Here is a 17,792-nt window from a genome sequence, read left to right as displayed (position 1 = left end):
TATACATTTATATTTATTTAAATATAGGAGATGTAACAGAAGAAACATTTATAATTAAGGAAAACCCCTCATACATGAACATACAACAAACAACAAACATAGGATTGGGGGCCAATCCCACTATCGAACATACATTCCCACACCCAGAGCAAGGTTTCTCACTCCCCCTTACCTCGATAAGCAGGAGCTGAAACTAAAGCTGGATCCTGTTGGTCTCCTCCTCTGGGTTCCCCCTTGGTCTTCAGAGAGTATAGAAGAAAAGAGGTCAAAAGTGAAAAAATGTGTTTTTGGAGTGCCAGAACGTTCTATTTATAGGCATTAGTACTAGCCATAACGACCCGTTTCGAAATCGGAACGGCCCGTTCTAGAATCATTCGTCATGCATAAATTTCATATCCAGAATGGCCTGTTCCAAAACTAGAATGGCCCATTCTGAAATTACATTTTACCTACAACATTCATGTTTGGAATGGCCTGTTCCCAAATCGGAACGGCCTGTTCTGGCTTCGTATTTTACTCATAGAATCATGTGTTGGAACGACCCATTCCAGTCTAGTTTATATAGGCCATTTTAGTAGTTTAGAACGACCTATTCCAGTTTGAGAACGACCCGTTCTGGGCTACTAAAAATCAAAATATTATCCAAAAATAATTTTCATAAATATTTGTTATTAAAATACTAATAATTATTAAAAACCTTTAAAACATTCTATAAAACCCATTAAAATAACTATAAGAAAATAATCTCAACAAATATAAAATAAATAATAATTAACTATTATACTAGTAGAAAATTTGGGATGTTACATTAGTTAAAAAAAGAAAAAAAAATCCAAAAAGTAGGTCAAAATTCTTTGAAAGCATTCGGTTCATTTGAATTTTACTAGCTGGAAAATTTGAGCAACTATTGGTGTTAATCTACATTGAATTCATTTTTTATTTTTCATCTATTCTAGAACCAATCCTAGGGAAAATTCCTTTGAGTGCTTGCCATTTCTTTGAATACCTTTAATTCTAGTTTGTCTATTTGATTGGCCTCCTTGAGTTAAACTTCTTTTGGTGTGTTATTCTTCATTCTTGGCCTTCTAAATGAGGAACAATGTGTGGACTAACCATTCTTGGTATAAGCTAGTACTACAAGGGTCATCAAAAGGATACTAAGGAAGATTTGTGGAAGCATTCAAATTTGGTGGTTCTTGACTAGAACTCTTAAATACACTTCAAATATCACCTTAAACACTTGGAGAGGTTGCTTCCAATTCAGTTCTGAAGTTGCAAATCAATCTGGACAGACCTGGTCTAGCAAAGAAAATTTGAGAAAAATTTGTAAAATTCTAGAAAGCAGAGTTTAGAGACCGAATCAGAGACGAAAATTTCCATCAAAAAAACTTGTCACTAAAATCTGTCGCTAAATCAGTCTCTAACTCGGTGGCTATTTGGTTTGAACTTTAAAGCCACCTTGTTTCAATTTTGTAGTTTGTTTTTGATTCCTTTATTGTAAACGACCTTTGGGGAGTGTCCTGGGAGTGTCTTAGGTGCACAACCATCTTTCCCTACTGTTAATTAGCTTGCGTTAGACTTGGTGGAAGTGGTCCTTGAAGGTCTTTGGTACCTATCAAGCTTCCACCTTAGGGATACGTCTAAGTAGATTTAAATTATGCTTTTTAAATACTTGAAAATTTTAATTTGTTTGACTAGATAGTTCTCACTTGTCATAAGAAAAATCAAATTTTCATAAACAAATTGTTTTGGCAATGATTAACTACAAGGGGGATTAGTAATTTTTACCTGAAGAGGCTTGGTTATTAAGTGGCTCTTAGTAGCTCACCTCCCTCCAAGGTTCAATTTGTATTCTTAGTCCTCCAAGTACTTAGTCTAATCTTTTCAAAATTTCTTCTCAAAATTCTTTTGTAAAAGAAAAACTTTTGCCTATAATGGAAAATTTCTCTTCTCACCAAAGTGATAGTGATGCAAGTGCGTATAAATATTTTTCAAAAGTTGCACATGAGTTGAAAACCTACACCACAAGCACCGAAGTAGGGGTAGAAGTTCCCAATCCCATTTTTCTACCTTAGGGGTACCCATGAAAGAAGAAAGCCTACAACTAGGTGATCACTACCAATCCCCTCCTAGAAGGTCTCATAGGGAACCCAAAATTAGGGAATCTAAAGTAGATCTCCCTTATTTCCATGGAAAAGATAATGCTGAGGGTTACCTAGATTGGGAAATGAAGGTAGAGCAAATTTTTGCTTGCCACCAAGTAAGTGAAGAGAGAAAAGTATCTATTGCCACTTTGAGCTTCCAAAGCCATGCCATGTATTGGTGGACGTCCCTTGTTAGGGATAGGCGTCTCTGTAATGATCCTTCAATTCAATATTGGAATGAATTGAGGATTGCATTAAGGAAGAGACATATACCCTCTTACTATACTAGGGAGCTTATGAATAAGCTCCAAAGGCTCCAATAAAGACACATGAGTGTTGAAGAGTATAGGCAAGTCATGGAGTTATATATGATGAGGGCTGGGATAAGGGAAGAAGAAAACCTTACCATTTCTATGTTTTTAGGTGGTTTTAACTTGGAAATAAGAGATAAAGTGGAGCTTTTACCTTATATGGATTTAAATGATTTGGTTCAACTTTGTATCAAGGTTGAACAACAAATTTTGAGAAAAACTTTCAAGAAAGAAAGCTCCTACTCATCTACTTATCACAAGAAGGAACACAAGAGGGAGGGCAAAGTTTTTGAAAAGAAAACTTCTTTTGAGTCCTCCAAGAACCTAGACATGGGTAAAAAAAAAGAAAAAGAAAAATAAAAAGAAAAAGAAAAAGGAAAATACACCTCACACACTAGTACTAAGTCTAGTGAGATAAAGTGTTTTAAATTTCTTGGGAGAGGCCACATTGTTTCTCAATGCCCTAATAAAAAGGTCATGATCTTAAGGGGCCAAGACAGTTATAGTAGTCAAGATGAGGCTACCACTTCTTCATCTTCAAGTGAGGATGAAGAAGAAACAAGTGAGGAAGAATACTATGAGGTCACTTATCCTTATGATGGGGAACTTCTTATGGTAAGAAATCTCCTTAGCCATCAACCTAGTGAAACGAATTCACAAAAGGAGAACATTTTACATACAAGGTGTAACATTTCTAATAAAGCTTGTTCTCTCATTATGGATAGTGGTTCATGTTGCAACTGTTGTAGGACTAGGAAGGTTGAAAAATTGGGATAAACTACCACACCTCATCCAAAACCTTATCAACTTCATTAGCTCAATGATGATGGTGATATGGTAGTTAATCAACAAGTGGAGGTTGAGTTTTCCATTGGGAATTATAAAGATAAAGTTACATGTGATGTAATTCCTATGGAAGCTTACCATATCTTGTTAGGGAGGCCATGGAAATTTGATAAACAAACAACTTATGATGGCCTTACTAACAAGATCACCTTCACACATAAGGGTAAGAAGTTTGTACTTCATCCTCTTTCACCTTCACAAGTGGCTGAGGATCAAGTACAAATGAAGGCCAAACGTGATCAAGAAAAAAAGAATGAAAAAAAGGAGTAAAAAAAAACTCCTAAAAATTAGGAGTAGAGAGGATTCTAGAGAGACTAGTAATTTCCTCTCTAGAGATAGTTCAACAAGAAGAGAATTTTACCACCCAACCTTTAAAAAAATCTTTCTTGATTGAACGATCTTCATATGTCCTCATTTGTAGAGGTACACTCACAGGCACTACCACAAGTTCTATAAATACTTCTCTACCTCTTGAAGTACAAAATCTTTTAATTGAATTTGATGATGTATTCCCTAGTGAAGGACCAATTGGCCTTCCACCTTTTAGAGGTATAGAGCATTAAATATATTTTGTTCCAGAAGCTAGTCTACCCAATAAACCAACTTATAAAACAAATCCACATTAAACAAAAGAGATAAAGAAGCAAGTGCAAGACTTGTTGGATAAGGGTTGGGTTCAAAAGAGCTTAAGCCCTTGTGTTGTGCCTGTTTTATTGGTGCCAAAAAAAGATGAGAAATGGAGGATGTGTTGTGACTGTAGAGCCATCAACAACATCACCATAAAATATAGGCACCCAATTCCTAGGCTTGATGACATGCATGATGAGTTGCATGGTTCATCTATATTTTCTAAAATTGATCTTAAAAGTGGATATCACCAAATTCATATTAAGGAAGGTGATGAATGGAAAACTGTTTTTAAGACCAAGTTTGGATTATATGAATGGTTAGTAATGTCATTTGGCCTTACTAATGCACCAAGTACATTCATAAGGCTAATGAATCATGTTCTTAGGGATTGTATAGGAAGATTTGTAGTTGTTTATTTTGATGATATCTTAATCTATAGCAAAAGCCTAAGTGACCATGTGAATCACTTAAGGCAACTGTTGCTAGTTCTTAGGGAAAATCACTTGTTTGCCAATGTAGACAAGTGTACCTTTTGTGTGGATAATGTTATATTTCTTGGGTTTGTAGTGAGTATAAATGGGGAACATGTGGAGCCCGAGAAAATCAAAGCCATTCAAGAATGGCCTATTCCTACTAATGTGAGTGAAGTTAGGAGCTTCCATGGATTGACAAGCTTTTATAGACAATCTGTTCCTAACTTCTCAACATTAGTTTCACCACTCAATGAGTTAGTGAAGAAGGATGTGGTCTTTCTTTGGCAAGAAACATATAACTTAGCCTTTCAAGAACTTAAGCAAAAGCTTACCCAAGAACCTATTCTAGCTCTACCTGATTTTAATAAAACTTTTGAGCTAGAATGTGATGCTTTAGGAATTGGCATAGGAGTTGTTTTGTTACAAGGTGGACACCCCATAGCTTATTTCAGTGAAAAACTTCATGGGCCCACCTTGAACTATCCAACCTATGACAAGGAACTTTATGCTTTAGTTCGAGCCCTTCAAACTTGGGAACATTATCTTGTTACCAGGGAATTTTTCATTCATAATGATCATGAATCACTAAAATATTTGAGGGGTCAAGGTAAATTAAATAAAAGGAATGCAAAATGGGTTGAGTATCTAGAACAATTTCTTTATGTCATCAAATACAAGAAAGGCTCTACAATGTAGTGGCTGATGCTTTGTTAAGAAGACATGTTTTATTGAATACCCTTGGTTCACAAATTTTAGGGTTTGATGACATTAAGGAATTGTATGAAAGAGATCATGATTTTTCGCTAACCTTTATCTTTTATGTATTCAAAAGCCTTACCAAGGTTACTATATTTCTGAGGGGTTTCTTTACAAAGAAAATAAATTGTGCATACCCCAAGGATCTATTAGGAAACTTTTGGTAGAAGAGAGTCATAAGGGTGGACTCATGGGGCATTTTGGGATTGAGAAAACTCTTTTATTATTAAAAGAGAAATTCTTTTGGCCTCATATGAAATGAGATGTCCAAAGGTTTTATTCTAGATGTATTGCTTGTCTTCAAGCTAAGTCTAAAACTAAGTCTCATGGATTATACACCCCCTTGCCTATATCTGATTCTCCTTGGGTAGACATATCTATGGACTTTGTTCTTGGATTACCTCGCACCCAAAGAAGAAAGGATTCTATTTTTGTGGTAGTGGACCATTTTAGTAAAATGACACACTTTATTCCATGCCACAAAGTGGATGATGAAAGCAATATAGCTAAATTATTCTTTCAAGAGGTAGTAAGGTTACATGGGTTGCCTAAGACTATAGTCTCTAATTGAGATGTTAAGTTCATAAGCCACTTTTGGAAAACTCTTTGGTCTGGGCTAGGGACTAAACTCCTATTTTCTACTACATGTCACTCTCAAACTGATGGGCAAACTGAAGTAGTGAATAGGTCTCTTGGAACTATGTTAAGAGCAATCCTCAAAGGTAATAAAAAGTCATGGGATGACTACCTACCCCATGTAGAGTTTGCCTACAATAGGGTAGTGCACAAAATAATAAAAATGTCTCCTTTTGAAATTGTTTATGGATTTAATCCCCTCACCCCTTTAGATTTGTTACCTCTCCCTGATGTTGATTCTTTCATCCATAAAGAAGGTTCATCTAGGGTTGAGTTTATTAAAAAGTTACATGAGAGGGTTAGAGATAATATTCAATCTCAAATGGAGAACTATACTAAATACAATAATAAGGGCAGAAAAGAAGTCATTTTCAATGAAGGGGACTGGGTTTGGCTTCACCTTGGGAAGGACAAATTTCCTTCTAAAAGAAAGTCTAAACTTAGTTCTAGAGGAGATGGGCATTTTCAAGTCCTCAAGAAAATCAATAACAATGCCTATGTCCTAGATCTTCCACAAGAATATGGAGTTAGTCCTAGTTTCAATATTTCTTATCTATCTCTTTTTACAGGAGTTAATGACCATGAGGAAGTATCTTTGGATTTGAGGTCAAATCCTCTTCAAGAGGAAGGGGATGATGGAGGCCCATGGACCAAGAGCCCAATCACTAGGGCCATGGTCAAGAGGATGAATGAAGAATGGGCCAATATAAAGAAAAGCCCATAGTGCTCTTTGGTTGGGTTGTGCATTAAAGCCCATGTAGAATAGGTTTAGCCCATTGGGCTTGTAATTCTTGTTTGTGAGCCTTGTATTTTGGGCCAAGTAGTATAGGAATTTTGGTTTGACATGTAATTCGGATTGAGATCACTAGGCTAAGGGAATTACATGTGCATCTACATTTAAATGTAATTTAGTATTGCATTTAGGGTGAATTTTGGACCCATGTGCTTCACACATATGGTGTGATCGAAATTCACTCCTAACTGAACAAACACTAAATCACATTCAAATTAGATTAGCACATGGCATTTCCAGATTTCTAGGAAGCTTGGCACCAAATTTGAATTTAAACATTCAAATTTTGGTGCCTAAGGTTTAAATCAACCATACCATGGTGTGATTTAAACCTTAGGTTAGCTTAGCTTCTCTAGTACTCTACCTTGGCCTATAAATCTCTTTTGATCGTGTAAGTAAGAAACTTTGGAAATCGAATGAGAATTTTCTCCATCTTTGAGAACTCAATTCTCTCTAGCCGAAGTCACCAATGGATAATTCCTTCTCCAAACTTCCTTGAGCTATCCTCTTTGTAGTTCTAGGCTTAGGCTTCTTCTACCTAAGAAGCTTAGTCCAACGTGAACCTCATTGCATCTCATCTTGGCCAATTTCAACCTTGAGGTTCCTCAAGGAAAATTTCAATAAAAGGTGTTGATGAATCTCATGGAGTTAAAGAAAATCAAGACTCCATCAAAAGTAAAGACATATTTTTGATAAAGATGGAATTAGTTTCAATTTAAATAACAAAAATTTGTTTTATTAAGCCAAAATAAAATCCTAGATCCCCTTGGTCATAAGTTTTGTTGTTAACAAACATAGAGGTTTTTGAACATTTGTATAAGGTTTTAAAAATATTAAGATGAAACTTTCACCTAGTAAGATGAATCATGTATAAGACGATGACTTCATCAAGGCGATCATGTTAATGGATAAGACAAATCATTAGTCATGAAAAGAGATTGCATTAAATCTTTATCATTTACAATCTCTAAATAAGAAATTGACTACATCTAAATAATTCCTTAACAAATCAAATTTAAAAACACCTCTTCGATACCAACATTCTACGAAAAGGAAATAAAGACATACTTTGCATTAGAAAAGGACAAATAGATCTCTACAAACATAAAAAGATGCAGTCAAAAGTTGTTTCATCATTGCAAAATCTTGATGAACGCATGGTTCTACCTAGTTGGTGCCAAAAAGTGATAAGAGCTTCCTTGATTATATAAGAAGTGAAAATTTAGGGAAAACATTTATTGCAATCATTTATTATACCAACAAACATTTCTTTCCTTAATAAGCAATATGTTAAAATAGATAAAGCAAGCCATGAGAGAGAAGCTCAAAAAGTTGCCATGGTCATCTTCAACAAAGCTATATAAAAGGATGTTTGAAGCACAAAAAGAAGGGAGATCAATCATTGTAAAAACTACATTCATTCTTTCTATAAAAAATCTTTGTATGTAGCTTATTGTACACTAGTGCAAAAAAGGGTATTTACGTCACCCAATTTACGTCGCAAACACTAAACACCGACGTTGTAAAAATGCGGTGGCAGTTTCGTAAATAAGTGGAGACTAATTTACGTCGGACCTCCCCTAGTCCGACGTAAATGTGGGAATTAACGTCGGAGTCTCATAGTGTGACGTAAATTTACGTTGGGCCCCACTAGTCCGACGTAAATTTACGTCGGGCCCCCACTAGTCTGACGTAAATTTATGTCGGGCCCCCTCCAGTCCGACGTAAATTTACGTCGGAGCAACACAATCCGACGTAAAAAATGGCCCTATATTCCCCTGCTTTTCATTTTTCATTCCCGCGCTCACAGTTTACAAGCAACCCCTCTCATTTTCTCTGAATTTCTGAGTCTCCCACTGCGTTTACTGCTACATTCAACGTATCCAAGTCTCTAAGTGTCAGCACGTTGGTCGTTTGAGGTTAGTTTGTTGTCCCCGTAATTTTTTTGTTCTTTTTTTGCTATTTGTTCCGCTGGAACGGCCCGTTCTGCAAGGAGAACGGGCTGTTCTCCTTGCAGAACGGGCCGTTCTGCAAGCAGTACAGGGCGTTCTGCAAAGAGAACGGCCCGTTCTGCTGGAATTTTTGTTGTTGTAATTTGTTGATCTGGAACGGCCCGTTCTAGTTTCAGTACGGGCCGTTCCAGATGCATTAAAGAAAAGACTTTTTTAGGCATTGACCTTTAGTTTACCATCGATTTTTTAGGGTTGTAGTTTAGGTTAGAAAATTTATGAATAACTGAGTCAATAGTTAATTTGTGTTAATATATAGATAATGAATCGAAGTTGGATGAATGCAAGTCGCATTAGTCAAGAGTACAGGAATCGAAGTGATCATGATGAAGGAATATGGGAAAACATTCCAACCTAATAGGTTTCTGTTTATGTATTATTTGTTTTTTTATTAGTTATTTTGTTTCTATATTGTTATTATCTTTTTTACTTTATTTGTCTATTCAATTAATTCATTGTTTTAATAATGACAGTTTAATTTTTTCAGGATTATGGAGGATTCTGGGTCTGGCAGTGGAAGGAGGGAAGGTAGATCTGTCACCCGATTGTCTAGGTTGACAGCTGGGCGCATTGCCAAGGAGAGGACACCGGTTGAGGTGGATCCTCGTTCTGGCAAGGCATCAGGCCCAAATGCTGCCAAGTCTAAGAGCTATTTGGGAGTCCTAGCTCGACGACATGTTTCTATTATCATTCCATCATGGGATGACGTTCAGGAGGTTGACAAGAACCTCATGTGGCAGGATATTCAGGTATATACTTTCACATCCTTTCAATATTATATAACTTAAATACATTATTTATTATTTGTTGTTATTTTCATAGCAAAATTTTGACATTCCCAACACTGAGGGCATGAGGAGGAAGATGTTATCTGCCCTTGCCACCAGGTGGAGAGACTTCAAGACTTTCTTGACACGGGAGTATGTATTTGGAGAGCGCCAAAATGAGACTCCCTGTCTAAAGTACCAGATCACTGATGAGGAGTGGATGCAATTTCGTGCCACTAGATTGGACCCTTCGTGGCAGGTTAGTTATTGATAACTTTTACATTGACACAAATACTTAAGGTATATTTTAATTTATCTCATTTTCTTTTTTGTATTATTGCAGGCTAAAAGAATAGCTGCCCAAGAATGACAGGCCAAGAATGATGCACCCCATCTATTGTCAAGAGGGGGATATGAAAGAAAAAAAAAGCAAATGAAGAAGGCTAAGGCACAGGCAGCAGGGGTTGAGGATGCTGACCGTGTGGAGTCACCTCCCCGCCATGAGATGTGGATAGCAGCCTAGACAAAACCAGATGGGCAAATGACTTCTGAGTTTGCAAGAGTCGTTGCTAGTAAAATAGTAAGTAAAAATATACAAAATAAGACTCTTCATTTCAACTCATTTAATTCATAAGATTTTTTAATCTTCCTTATTGTTGCAGGAGGGTTTAGTTGAGCAGAGCACCCAGGGCTCATTTGTTTCCGATGGTCGGAATGATATCCTCACAACGGCCATAGGAAAGCCAGAGCACGGAGGTCGTGTGCGTGGTGTTGGTGGTTCTTGGAGCCACCGAGATTTCTTTGGTGGCCGATCATCGAGGAGCACTGTCAACTCTTGCAGTCAAGAGGTTATACAGGAATTGGAGCAGAGATTGGAGATGCAGTTTGAAGAGAAACTGAAGAATATTGAAAAACAGTTTGAACAGAAGTTTGAACTTTTGGCTCGTTCTCAGCAACAAACTGCACATGATGGTGTTCGAGTCAGCACTAAAGGGAGTTGTGCTGCTCCAGATCCCTCACCGGATCAGACTCACACTGATGTACCAAACCAGTGTGAGTTATATGTTGAGGATGACCCCCCACGGTTAGTGGCTATTGACCGAGTATTTGAGGGTGGGTCAACCATCCATGGTGTCCCTCTACAGCCAGACTGGACACAGGTTGTGGTTGACCAAGTTCAAGATGCTGCTGCTCTAGTGCCTTTGCCCAATACAGAGGTTCAACTAGTGGGGCAGGCAACCGGCACATTCTTAGCTTGGCCAAAACATTTGGTCATGCCGCTTTCAGCACGGGAAAAGGTAATTATATTATTGCTCTTTTAGATTCTTATAATTCTATTATTGTTTAACTAATTTTGATTATTTTTTTAGGATTTTATCAATCGTGGTAAGGAGGTCATGAGAGAACCTCATGTTCATGATGCCAATATCGCAGAAGCTGAGGATAATCCCATATCTAAGCTTCTAATCAAATTACCACGAATAAAGAAGCATCCAATTCAATTACAGTGGTACATTAGAGTTTTTGGAGTTGATAGCTCTGATGTTCCACTATACATATCTCTGCCTGATGCATTAGAGATTGTTGGGGGAAACTGCATGTTAAATATATCTGTCATACAGTTGTGGGCCATGTAAGTCATATTTTCTTTTATGAGTCTAAATTTACAATAATTACATTTAACTTATAATAATTATTTGTGTTAGGTACATGGACAAATTGAGTGTGGAGCAAGCACAAGCAGAAGTATATGGATTTATTGAGCCTCAATCCATCCAAAAATCAGGAAACACTCAGGTCCAGATCCAACAATATATGCAAACATGGATGAGTGACTCAAGAAGACATATATACATGGCTCCATACATTGACGGGTTAGTTTTTTAATTAGTTTTTTAATCATGGTAATTTTTTAACTGATTTTTTTGTCATACAATGTAGGTCCCATTGGCAGTTAATGGTAATCATTCCTAAGGAATATACCGTGGTGTGGTTTTGTTCACTTCATCGAAAACCAAGCCACGAAATTAAAAGCCAATTACATGGGTAACTAAATTTTTTCATTATGTTTTAAAACTGTAATTATATATATTGGCTAACATTTGTTTTTATTTCAATTAATTAGAACCGTGTCTGGAGCTAATATATTAAGTGGAAGAGCCAGATCATCAAAGTCATTGCATTTCATATACCCTAAGGTTAGCAAATTAATTCATACAGTCAATAATATTTAAATTTATTGACTTTGGAATTAATAGTTATTTGTTTCTCATTTTAGTGTAATAAGCAACAAGACTCGTTTGAATGTGGCTATTACATCATGTATTGGATGAAAGCCATAGTTTCTGCGGGTATTATTGATTCTTGGGCGCAGGTAATTCATATCAAAATTTATTTAACTATATTTATCTTTAGAATAATTAACATTGCATATTAATGACACCTAAATTACCCTTTCAGGTCTTTCAAGATCCATCTCCATTGCCTGAAGATGAGATGCTCAAGATAAGAGAACAATGGGCAACTTTTTTTCTAAGTTTAGTTAGTTAGATATTATGTTAATAGTTTGATAGTTAGTTAGTTTAGTTAGTTAGATAGCATTGACAAACATGTTTTATAGCTTTTTTAGGATAATAGGATTTACATTGTCATAATTTATGTAGATTTATATATTATTTTCTTTTTGTCATTCAATTTTGAAATACAATTTGAATTTCTATTCTGGACTGCCTGGTTTAGATTTGGTATTCTGGATTATATTTATATGCAGGTGTTGGGTATATCAATTTACAAACGTTTTTAAAAAAAAAACTGCCACAATTTACGTCGGACAAGGCCACATCCCGACGTAAAATTGTGGCATGATTTTGCCCCTTTTTACGTCGGTCTGGAAAAATCCCCGACGTAAATTTACGTCGTCTTTCAGAGGCGACGTAAATTTACGACTCCCGTATTAACGTCGGACCCTTTTCCGACGTAAAAGGGTCAAAATACACGACGTAAAAGACCCTTTGTGTACTAGTGGTATCACATCTTAATAGGAAGACAAAACAACCTTCTAAACCTTTGTAACTCTAAGTTATTGGGTTTGAGCCTAAAGATGCTTTTCTAAAAAAGAATACTTATTATTTGAGCCTAGAGAGGCTTGACTGTAAAAAAATACTCGGTGTTGAAGCTTGAAGAGGCTTTGTGTGAAAATAATACGTGGGTAGATTACATGAAGATGCAATTCAAAGAATACTTAGGGTTGAGCCAAAAGTGACTTGGTAAAGAATACTTCATTGCGTTGTGAAAAGTGAGAGTTTTTGAGTAGCATTATTCAGCCCTTTTTCTAGTATTTCTCTTTTCTCCACATGTTTTTATAAAAACACCACCAACTTTGTTAGGAATTATTCTAGGCCATCCATTACATGTTTCTATTACTGTAAAAGAGGCCATACCACTAAAAATTTCTATACTAGAAAATATGGTGTTCGTAGTGGTAAATATGTTTGGATAGTTAAGAGCCAAGGGCTGAGTACTAACATGTAAGGATGCAACACTTGGGTACCTAAATTTGGCTTTTGAATTTTGTTGTAGGAATGCTTGAGAGCCAAAACCTTATTGTGGTATTTAGATAATGGTTACTCAAAGCATATGATTGGAGACCATTCAAAGTTCTCAAGCCTTAGATAAAGCATGAAGGCTGTGACTTATGGGGAAAACAATAAAGGCAAGAAACTTGAGTGTGGTAATATTGTTAACACCTATTCTACACTAATTGAGAATGCATTTCTTGTTGAAGGACTTAAACATAACTTGTTAAGTATAAGTCTGATGCGTGATAAAGATTTTAAAGTCATCTTTGACAATGATTGTTGTTTGATTAGTGATAATTCTAAAAATGAAATAAAGTTCATAAGTAGAAGAACAGAAAACATTTATATGTTTATCCTGGAATTTGCATTTGGACAAGCACACACTATATGTTTGATATCCAAGAAAGATAATGCATGGTTGTGGCATAAAAGGATTGCGCACATACACATGGATCATGTAAACAAACTTGTAAGAAAGGAATTGATGGAAACCTCATGAGGAACTAGATTGTTGTAGTTTCTCCTTCAAGTTTCTTCCTAGATCTTTTCTTTTTTGACACTCCATAAGATCTTCAAGGTCTCCAATGGAGGAAAAAACCTCTAAAATCACCTCTAATTGTGAAGAACTCTCTTCAAGTGGCACCACATCAAGGAAAAAGATAAACCACTTCAAATCTCACCACATTCTTAAGAAATGTATAAGAGAATTAGAAGTAAATCAAATAAAGAATTAATCTTTGTGAGAGAGAGAATTCTTGAGAAGAATTTCGTGCAAACTCTATAAAATGCCCAAAATTTTGTACAAGTGACATTCCTGTGGATGTTTCCTCCCCTCTCGTCACTAAACATTCTCCTTTCGTAAGTGACATTTCTATACCTTCCCTTCTTTTAACCTCTTATAAATCTTATCTGATCTAAAACCTCGTTATATGTTGTCTCTGTAATTTCTGTGGCCTTAAGGAAAAGAAAAATGGCAATTAGGGTCAATCGCATGATCTTGCCTTCAAGACCTATTCCTTCTACTTTAACATGACGGCAAATAAACTCGCCGATTCTGGAAGAAATGCACCCAAAAACGAATCTTTATTCCATCATTTTTCCTAGAGCTGCTGACCTAGAAGGAATGGTTGAATTTCTTAAGGATGTCCAACTCACCACCAACAAAGACATGATAAAGAGGAATAGAGTTGGTTTGCGTCCAAAGCCACGTCCATACATCATTGACTGGATGATCAGGGTGCTGTGTGGACTCTACCCTATCAACTAGGCTGGGCACTATGTATTGCAGAAGCCCACCAAGCATGCCCTAGGGTACTAGAGACCAGTGTACTCTTGGCTTAAAGAAGGCTCCACTATACTGGACACTGAAGGAAACCCTCTACGAGACTCGCAAGGGAACACTCATATGTATGAAGCCATTCTCCCCAACAAGCCTACATATGGACCAGAGTACTACTACTTGGAGCAACCTCCTCCTCCTACTACTTTCTCCATGCTTGTACGTCCACCCGCCTTTGGAATCAAGCAGAAGTCACCTCCCTCATCTCCACAAAAGATTAAAGAACAGTCCAAATGCCCTTCATCTGCGTACTATCTTTTTAAGCATTTCCCAGCACTTACTGTCATTGACCCTCATGGTCAAACAGTTGAAAAAGAAACTTCTTCACCGTGTCAAGAAGAATACCCTACGTCGATGTATGAATATGAAGAAGGGGTGTACCAGTGCACACCTTATTACCCAAACATTCCTTTCTCTCCGTTTGAGGCCTACCTGGCTCTTCTACCAGGTACAATCACTATTCTTCCTCCATCTACCTTCAAGAGGAAGATCTATCTAGGAGGGGTGATCGAGTCCAAAATTGCATGGACTCCACCACAGGGAACTCCATAACTCATACTTCCTCCACATCAACAATCATCCTCCTCATCTCCCAAACGTAAAAACAAAACTTCATCCACCACAACCACCCGTCTGAGAAAGCCTCCATCCCCTCTACCAAAGGTAGAGTTCATCCAATTACCAACCAAATTCACTCCTATACATATTGGTCTCTATCGCTCTCTCTGTGTGTCTGATTTTGTTGTAATTGTCCATCTGCGCCTCTGTATAGATACACCAATACAACTATATTTACCTCCTTCCCTATACACCAACCAAGATACTCCAATTTTTGTTTATCCTGATCGCATCTGCCCCCGTCTTCCTCCAATTAACCAAAACAAGATGAAGGATCATGCACTTCACCTCGGACCAATATCGAAACCATCAAAGTTTGAAGTTCGCCATTATAAAGGAGTAAGCTTGGACAAGGAATAGAACCTTGCCAAAGCACTTCAATACACTGAAGATGGCGCTGAAAAATTCTATCAGAACTTTATGTACAAGTGCAATCAGGAGGCAAGTTCATCTGGTCTCTTAGACGAAGAAAAAGTTAAGATACTCATGCTACGTGGGTATCGTTGGATGACCCCAAGTAGAGTGATGCATTTCTCCAACACTTATGCTGCCTTTCTTAGAAGAAGAAGAAGAGGTGAGCCAGACTTAGATGCTCTCAGCAAGGACTGCAATAAACTAAAAATACGTAGACTCGCTATGACATGCGCATAAATCTGACTGACTTTGTTTATCTGAAACTATTTGATCTATTATATTTGTCATCATCAAAAAGGGGGAGATTATTGAGTCAAACGAAGCAATTACCAGCAAGGTTTTGAATGAAACAAATATAATACATGTTATTCCTAACAAGTGTGCTAGTGTTTCAGAAAAACATAAGTATAGGAAAGTCAAAGGAATAGGAAAGTGCATGTGCCAAAAGAAAGGAAGAAAAACATCAAGTCAGACGAAAAGACAGCCAATATAAGAAGAAGCGTACTACCATTCAAAGTCTTGAAGTATCAAATGAAAGCCTAATGGTCAACTCAGATGAAGAATAGTCAAAACAAGGCATATCATGAGAATTAGACAAAGTATAATATGTGCATTAGACGACCATAAGTCTAAAATTAGACAAAGGTGTGTCAAGAACAACCTCTAGTGCAACATAAGGAATCAGACGAAGCATGAGTCAAAGAACAGAAGAAAGTCAACAACATATAAGATGAAGGATAACACAAATTGAAAGACACGTCAGACAAAGAATAAAGTTTATCCATCAGTAATGATCAACAGATAGAAAGAAAGTCAAAGCATTAAACTCAAATGCTCAGATGAAAATCACAGATTGAGACGCATAAGACTAATAGACGCAGACGAAATCTTCCACGAAAGCACTTAAAAGAATCAAATCTCAAAGCATGCATGTGTCAGAAAAAGTACATCACTTTTTTAGATAACGACAACACTCTACAGCTATGTTACTGAAAAAAGATAAAAAGGTTCCTAGGTCTCTGCTAAATTCAGACACAACTGCTAACAAGGAAAAGAAGACTTCACGTAAGGTCTTTAAACAGGAAGCAACATTTAATGCAAGATCTTAAGCATTAAATGAGAGATCAAACTAGTCCTGAACGACTATATTTGCTTCAACGGACACTTGTGTAGACCCCTAAAATTGTCCGGGTCGGAAATAAGACTCAAAGACTCTCGAATACCGAAGGAAAGTCAGCCGGAAGGACTCCTGGAAGACCCTAGGATGATTCTTTGTGAGTCTAGGAGTCTTAGAGTAGCTTAGAATAAAGGTGTGCGAGGATTGGAGCTCAATACGCCCTCCTAGAGGTTCAGTACGGCCGTACTGAGCCATTTGAACTGCAATACGGCCGTAGTGAACTCAATACGGCCGTACTGAAGTTTTTGAACTTCAGTACGGCCGTACCAAATTCAATACGGCCGTACTGTAGTTCAAAAAACTTCAGTACAGCCGTACCAAATTCAATACGGCCGTACTGTAGTTCAAAAACCCAGTACGGGCCGTATTGACCTCCCAGGCCGTATTGCGCCTCAATCCTATAAATAGGACGTCATTGGCACGTCCTCCCAGACTTTTCACACATTCCTCAACCCTCCTACTGAGTATTCTTGGGTTTTTGAGCTTTTTTCTGCCCTAGATATCTCTCCGGGAGCCGATCTGACGAAGTTCTTGAGTCACGAGCCATTAGCTTGAGATTCGAACAAGTCGAAGGGAAATCTCTTTGATTTCTATAGTAAAAATTTGTCTTTAGGGGAAAGGAGCGAGCGGACGTGTAGTGGGAAGGAGCGCCAAAAAGCCTCCTAACGTTGTTCTGATATATATAAAAGCCCGCTTCGGAGGTTTCTTTCTAAATCCTTTCTTTTACCGCTTTTATTGATTTTTGATTGTCGCATTGCATGTTTAGAGCTTTCATCATGTAAATATTTAATCTATAATCGTTTCTAATAAATAGGGGTAATTTAGTAACTTTACACTGTTATTTATGAAATAATCCGTCATAGGGAACCCGAAAGGGGCGTTGTGGGGTGCTAACACCTTCCTCGCACGTAACCGACTCCCTTACCCGACTCTGGTTGTAATGGCCAAAGTTGATTTATGAAAATCAATTGCCTTGTATCTTTTTCCAATGTTTTGAGTAAAATATTGGTGGCGACTCCAAGAACCCTTCTTTTTACGAAAACCGCTAATCTATGGAGGGTCCCGTTTGGGATTAACATAGGTCGGTGAGAATCATTTAATAAGTATTGTTAGTCCGATGAGGTCTCAGTTTGAGAATAAGTCGCCCTAACAATCCAACACTTCCAAAACTTAAAAAAGAGTTCAACCATCGTCGCGAATGCCAACGTCCGTTTCGGCGGGTGGCGACAGATGGCGACTCCACTGGGGAAGCCTCGAGAGTCAGTCCCATTTTGTGATGGATTATTTCTAAAATGATAGTT

The 17,792-nt window shown here is 37.2% G+C and overlaps 2 protein-coding genes across 2 annotated transcripts; both read left to right on the top strand.

Moving 5' to 3' along the window:
* Window positions 1-8,534: 8,534 nt before the first annotated feature.
* Window positions 8,535-9,830, top strand: LOC145957734 (uncharacterized). The gene is made up of 3 exons (XM_083074150.1): window positions 8,535-8,959; window positions 9,086-9,347; window positions 9,421-9,830. The coding sequence occupies exons 1-3, from the start codon at window positions 8,880-8,882 to the stop codon at window positions 9,634-9,636; spliced, it is 558 nt and encodes a 185-aa protein (XP_082930276.1). The 5' UTR covers window positions 8,535-8,879; the 3' UTR covers window positions 9,637-9,830.
* Window positions 9,831-10,747: 917 nt separating this feature from the next.
* LOC145957733 (uncharacterized) lies at window positions 10,748-11,431 on the top strand. Its single transcript, XM_083074148.1, has 3 exons — window positions 10,748-10,998; window positions 11,072-11,239; window positions 11,307-11,431. The coding sequence occupies exons 1-3, from the start codon at window positions 10,763-10,765 to the stop codon at window positions 11,413-11,415; spliced, it is 513 nt and encodes a 170-aa protein (XP_082930274.1). The 5' UTR covers window positions 10,748-10,762; the 3' UTR covers window positions 11,416-11,431.
* Window positions 11,432-17,792: the final 6,361 nt, after the last annotated feature.

The sequence above is a fragment of the Cajanus cajan genome, chromosome 5, assembly GCF_000230855.2.
Source record: "Cajanus cajan strain Asha chromosome 5, NIPB_CcT2T_4, whole genome shotgun sequence".
Lineage (NCBI taxonomy): Eukaryota > Viridiplantae > Streptophyta > Magnoliopsida > Fabales > Fabaceae > Cajanus > Cajanus cajan.
Note: the sequence above shows the minus strand (reverse complement) of the source record. Positions and strands in the feature narration are given on the sequence as shown.

Coding starts and splice junctions, on each gene's coding strand:
- LOC145957734 (XM_083074150.1), top strand. CDS start 8,880: ATGCAAGTCGCATTAGTCAAGAGTACAGGAATCGAAGTGATCATGATG. Junction 8,960..9,085: donor AAAACATTCCAACCTAATAG/GTTTCTGTTTAT, acceptor TAATTTTTTCAG/GATTATGGAGGATTCTGGGT. Junction 9,348..9,420: donor TCATGTGGCAGGATATTCAG/GTATATACTTTC, acceptor TTATTTTCATAG/CAAAATTTTGACATTCCCAA.
- LOC145957733 (XM_083074148.1), top strand. CDS start 10,763: ATGAGAGAACCTCATGTTCATGATGCCAATATCGCAGAAGCTGAGGAT. Junction 10,999..11,071: donor GTCATACAGTTGTGGGCCAT/GTAAGTCATATT, acceptor TATTTGTGTTAG/GTACATGGACAAATTGAGTG. Junction 11,240..11,306: donor ATGGCTCCATACATTGACGG/GTTAGTTTTTTA, acceptor CATACAATGTAG/GTCCCATTGGCAGTTAATGG.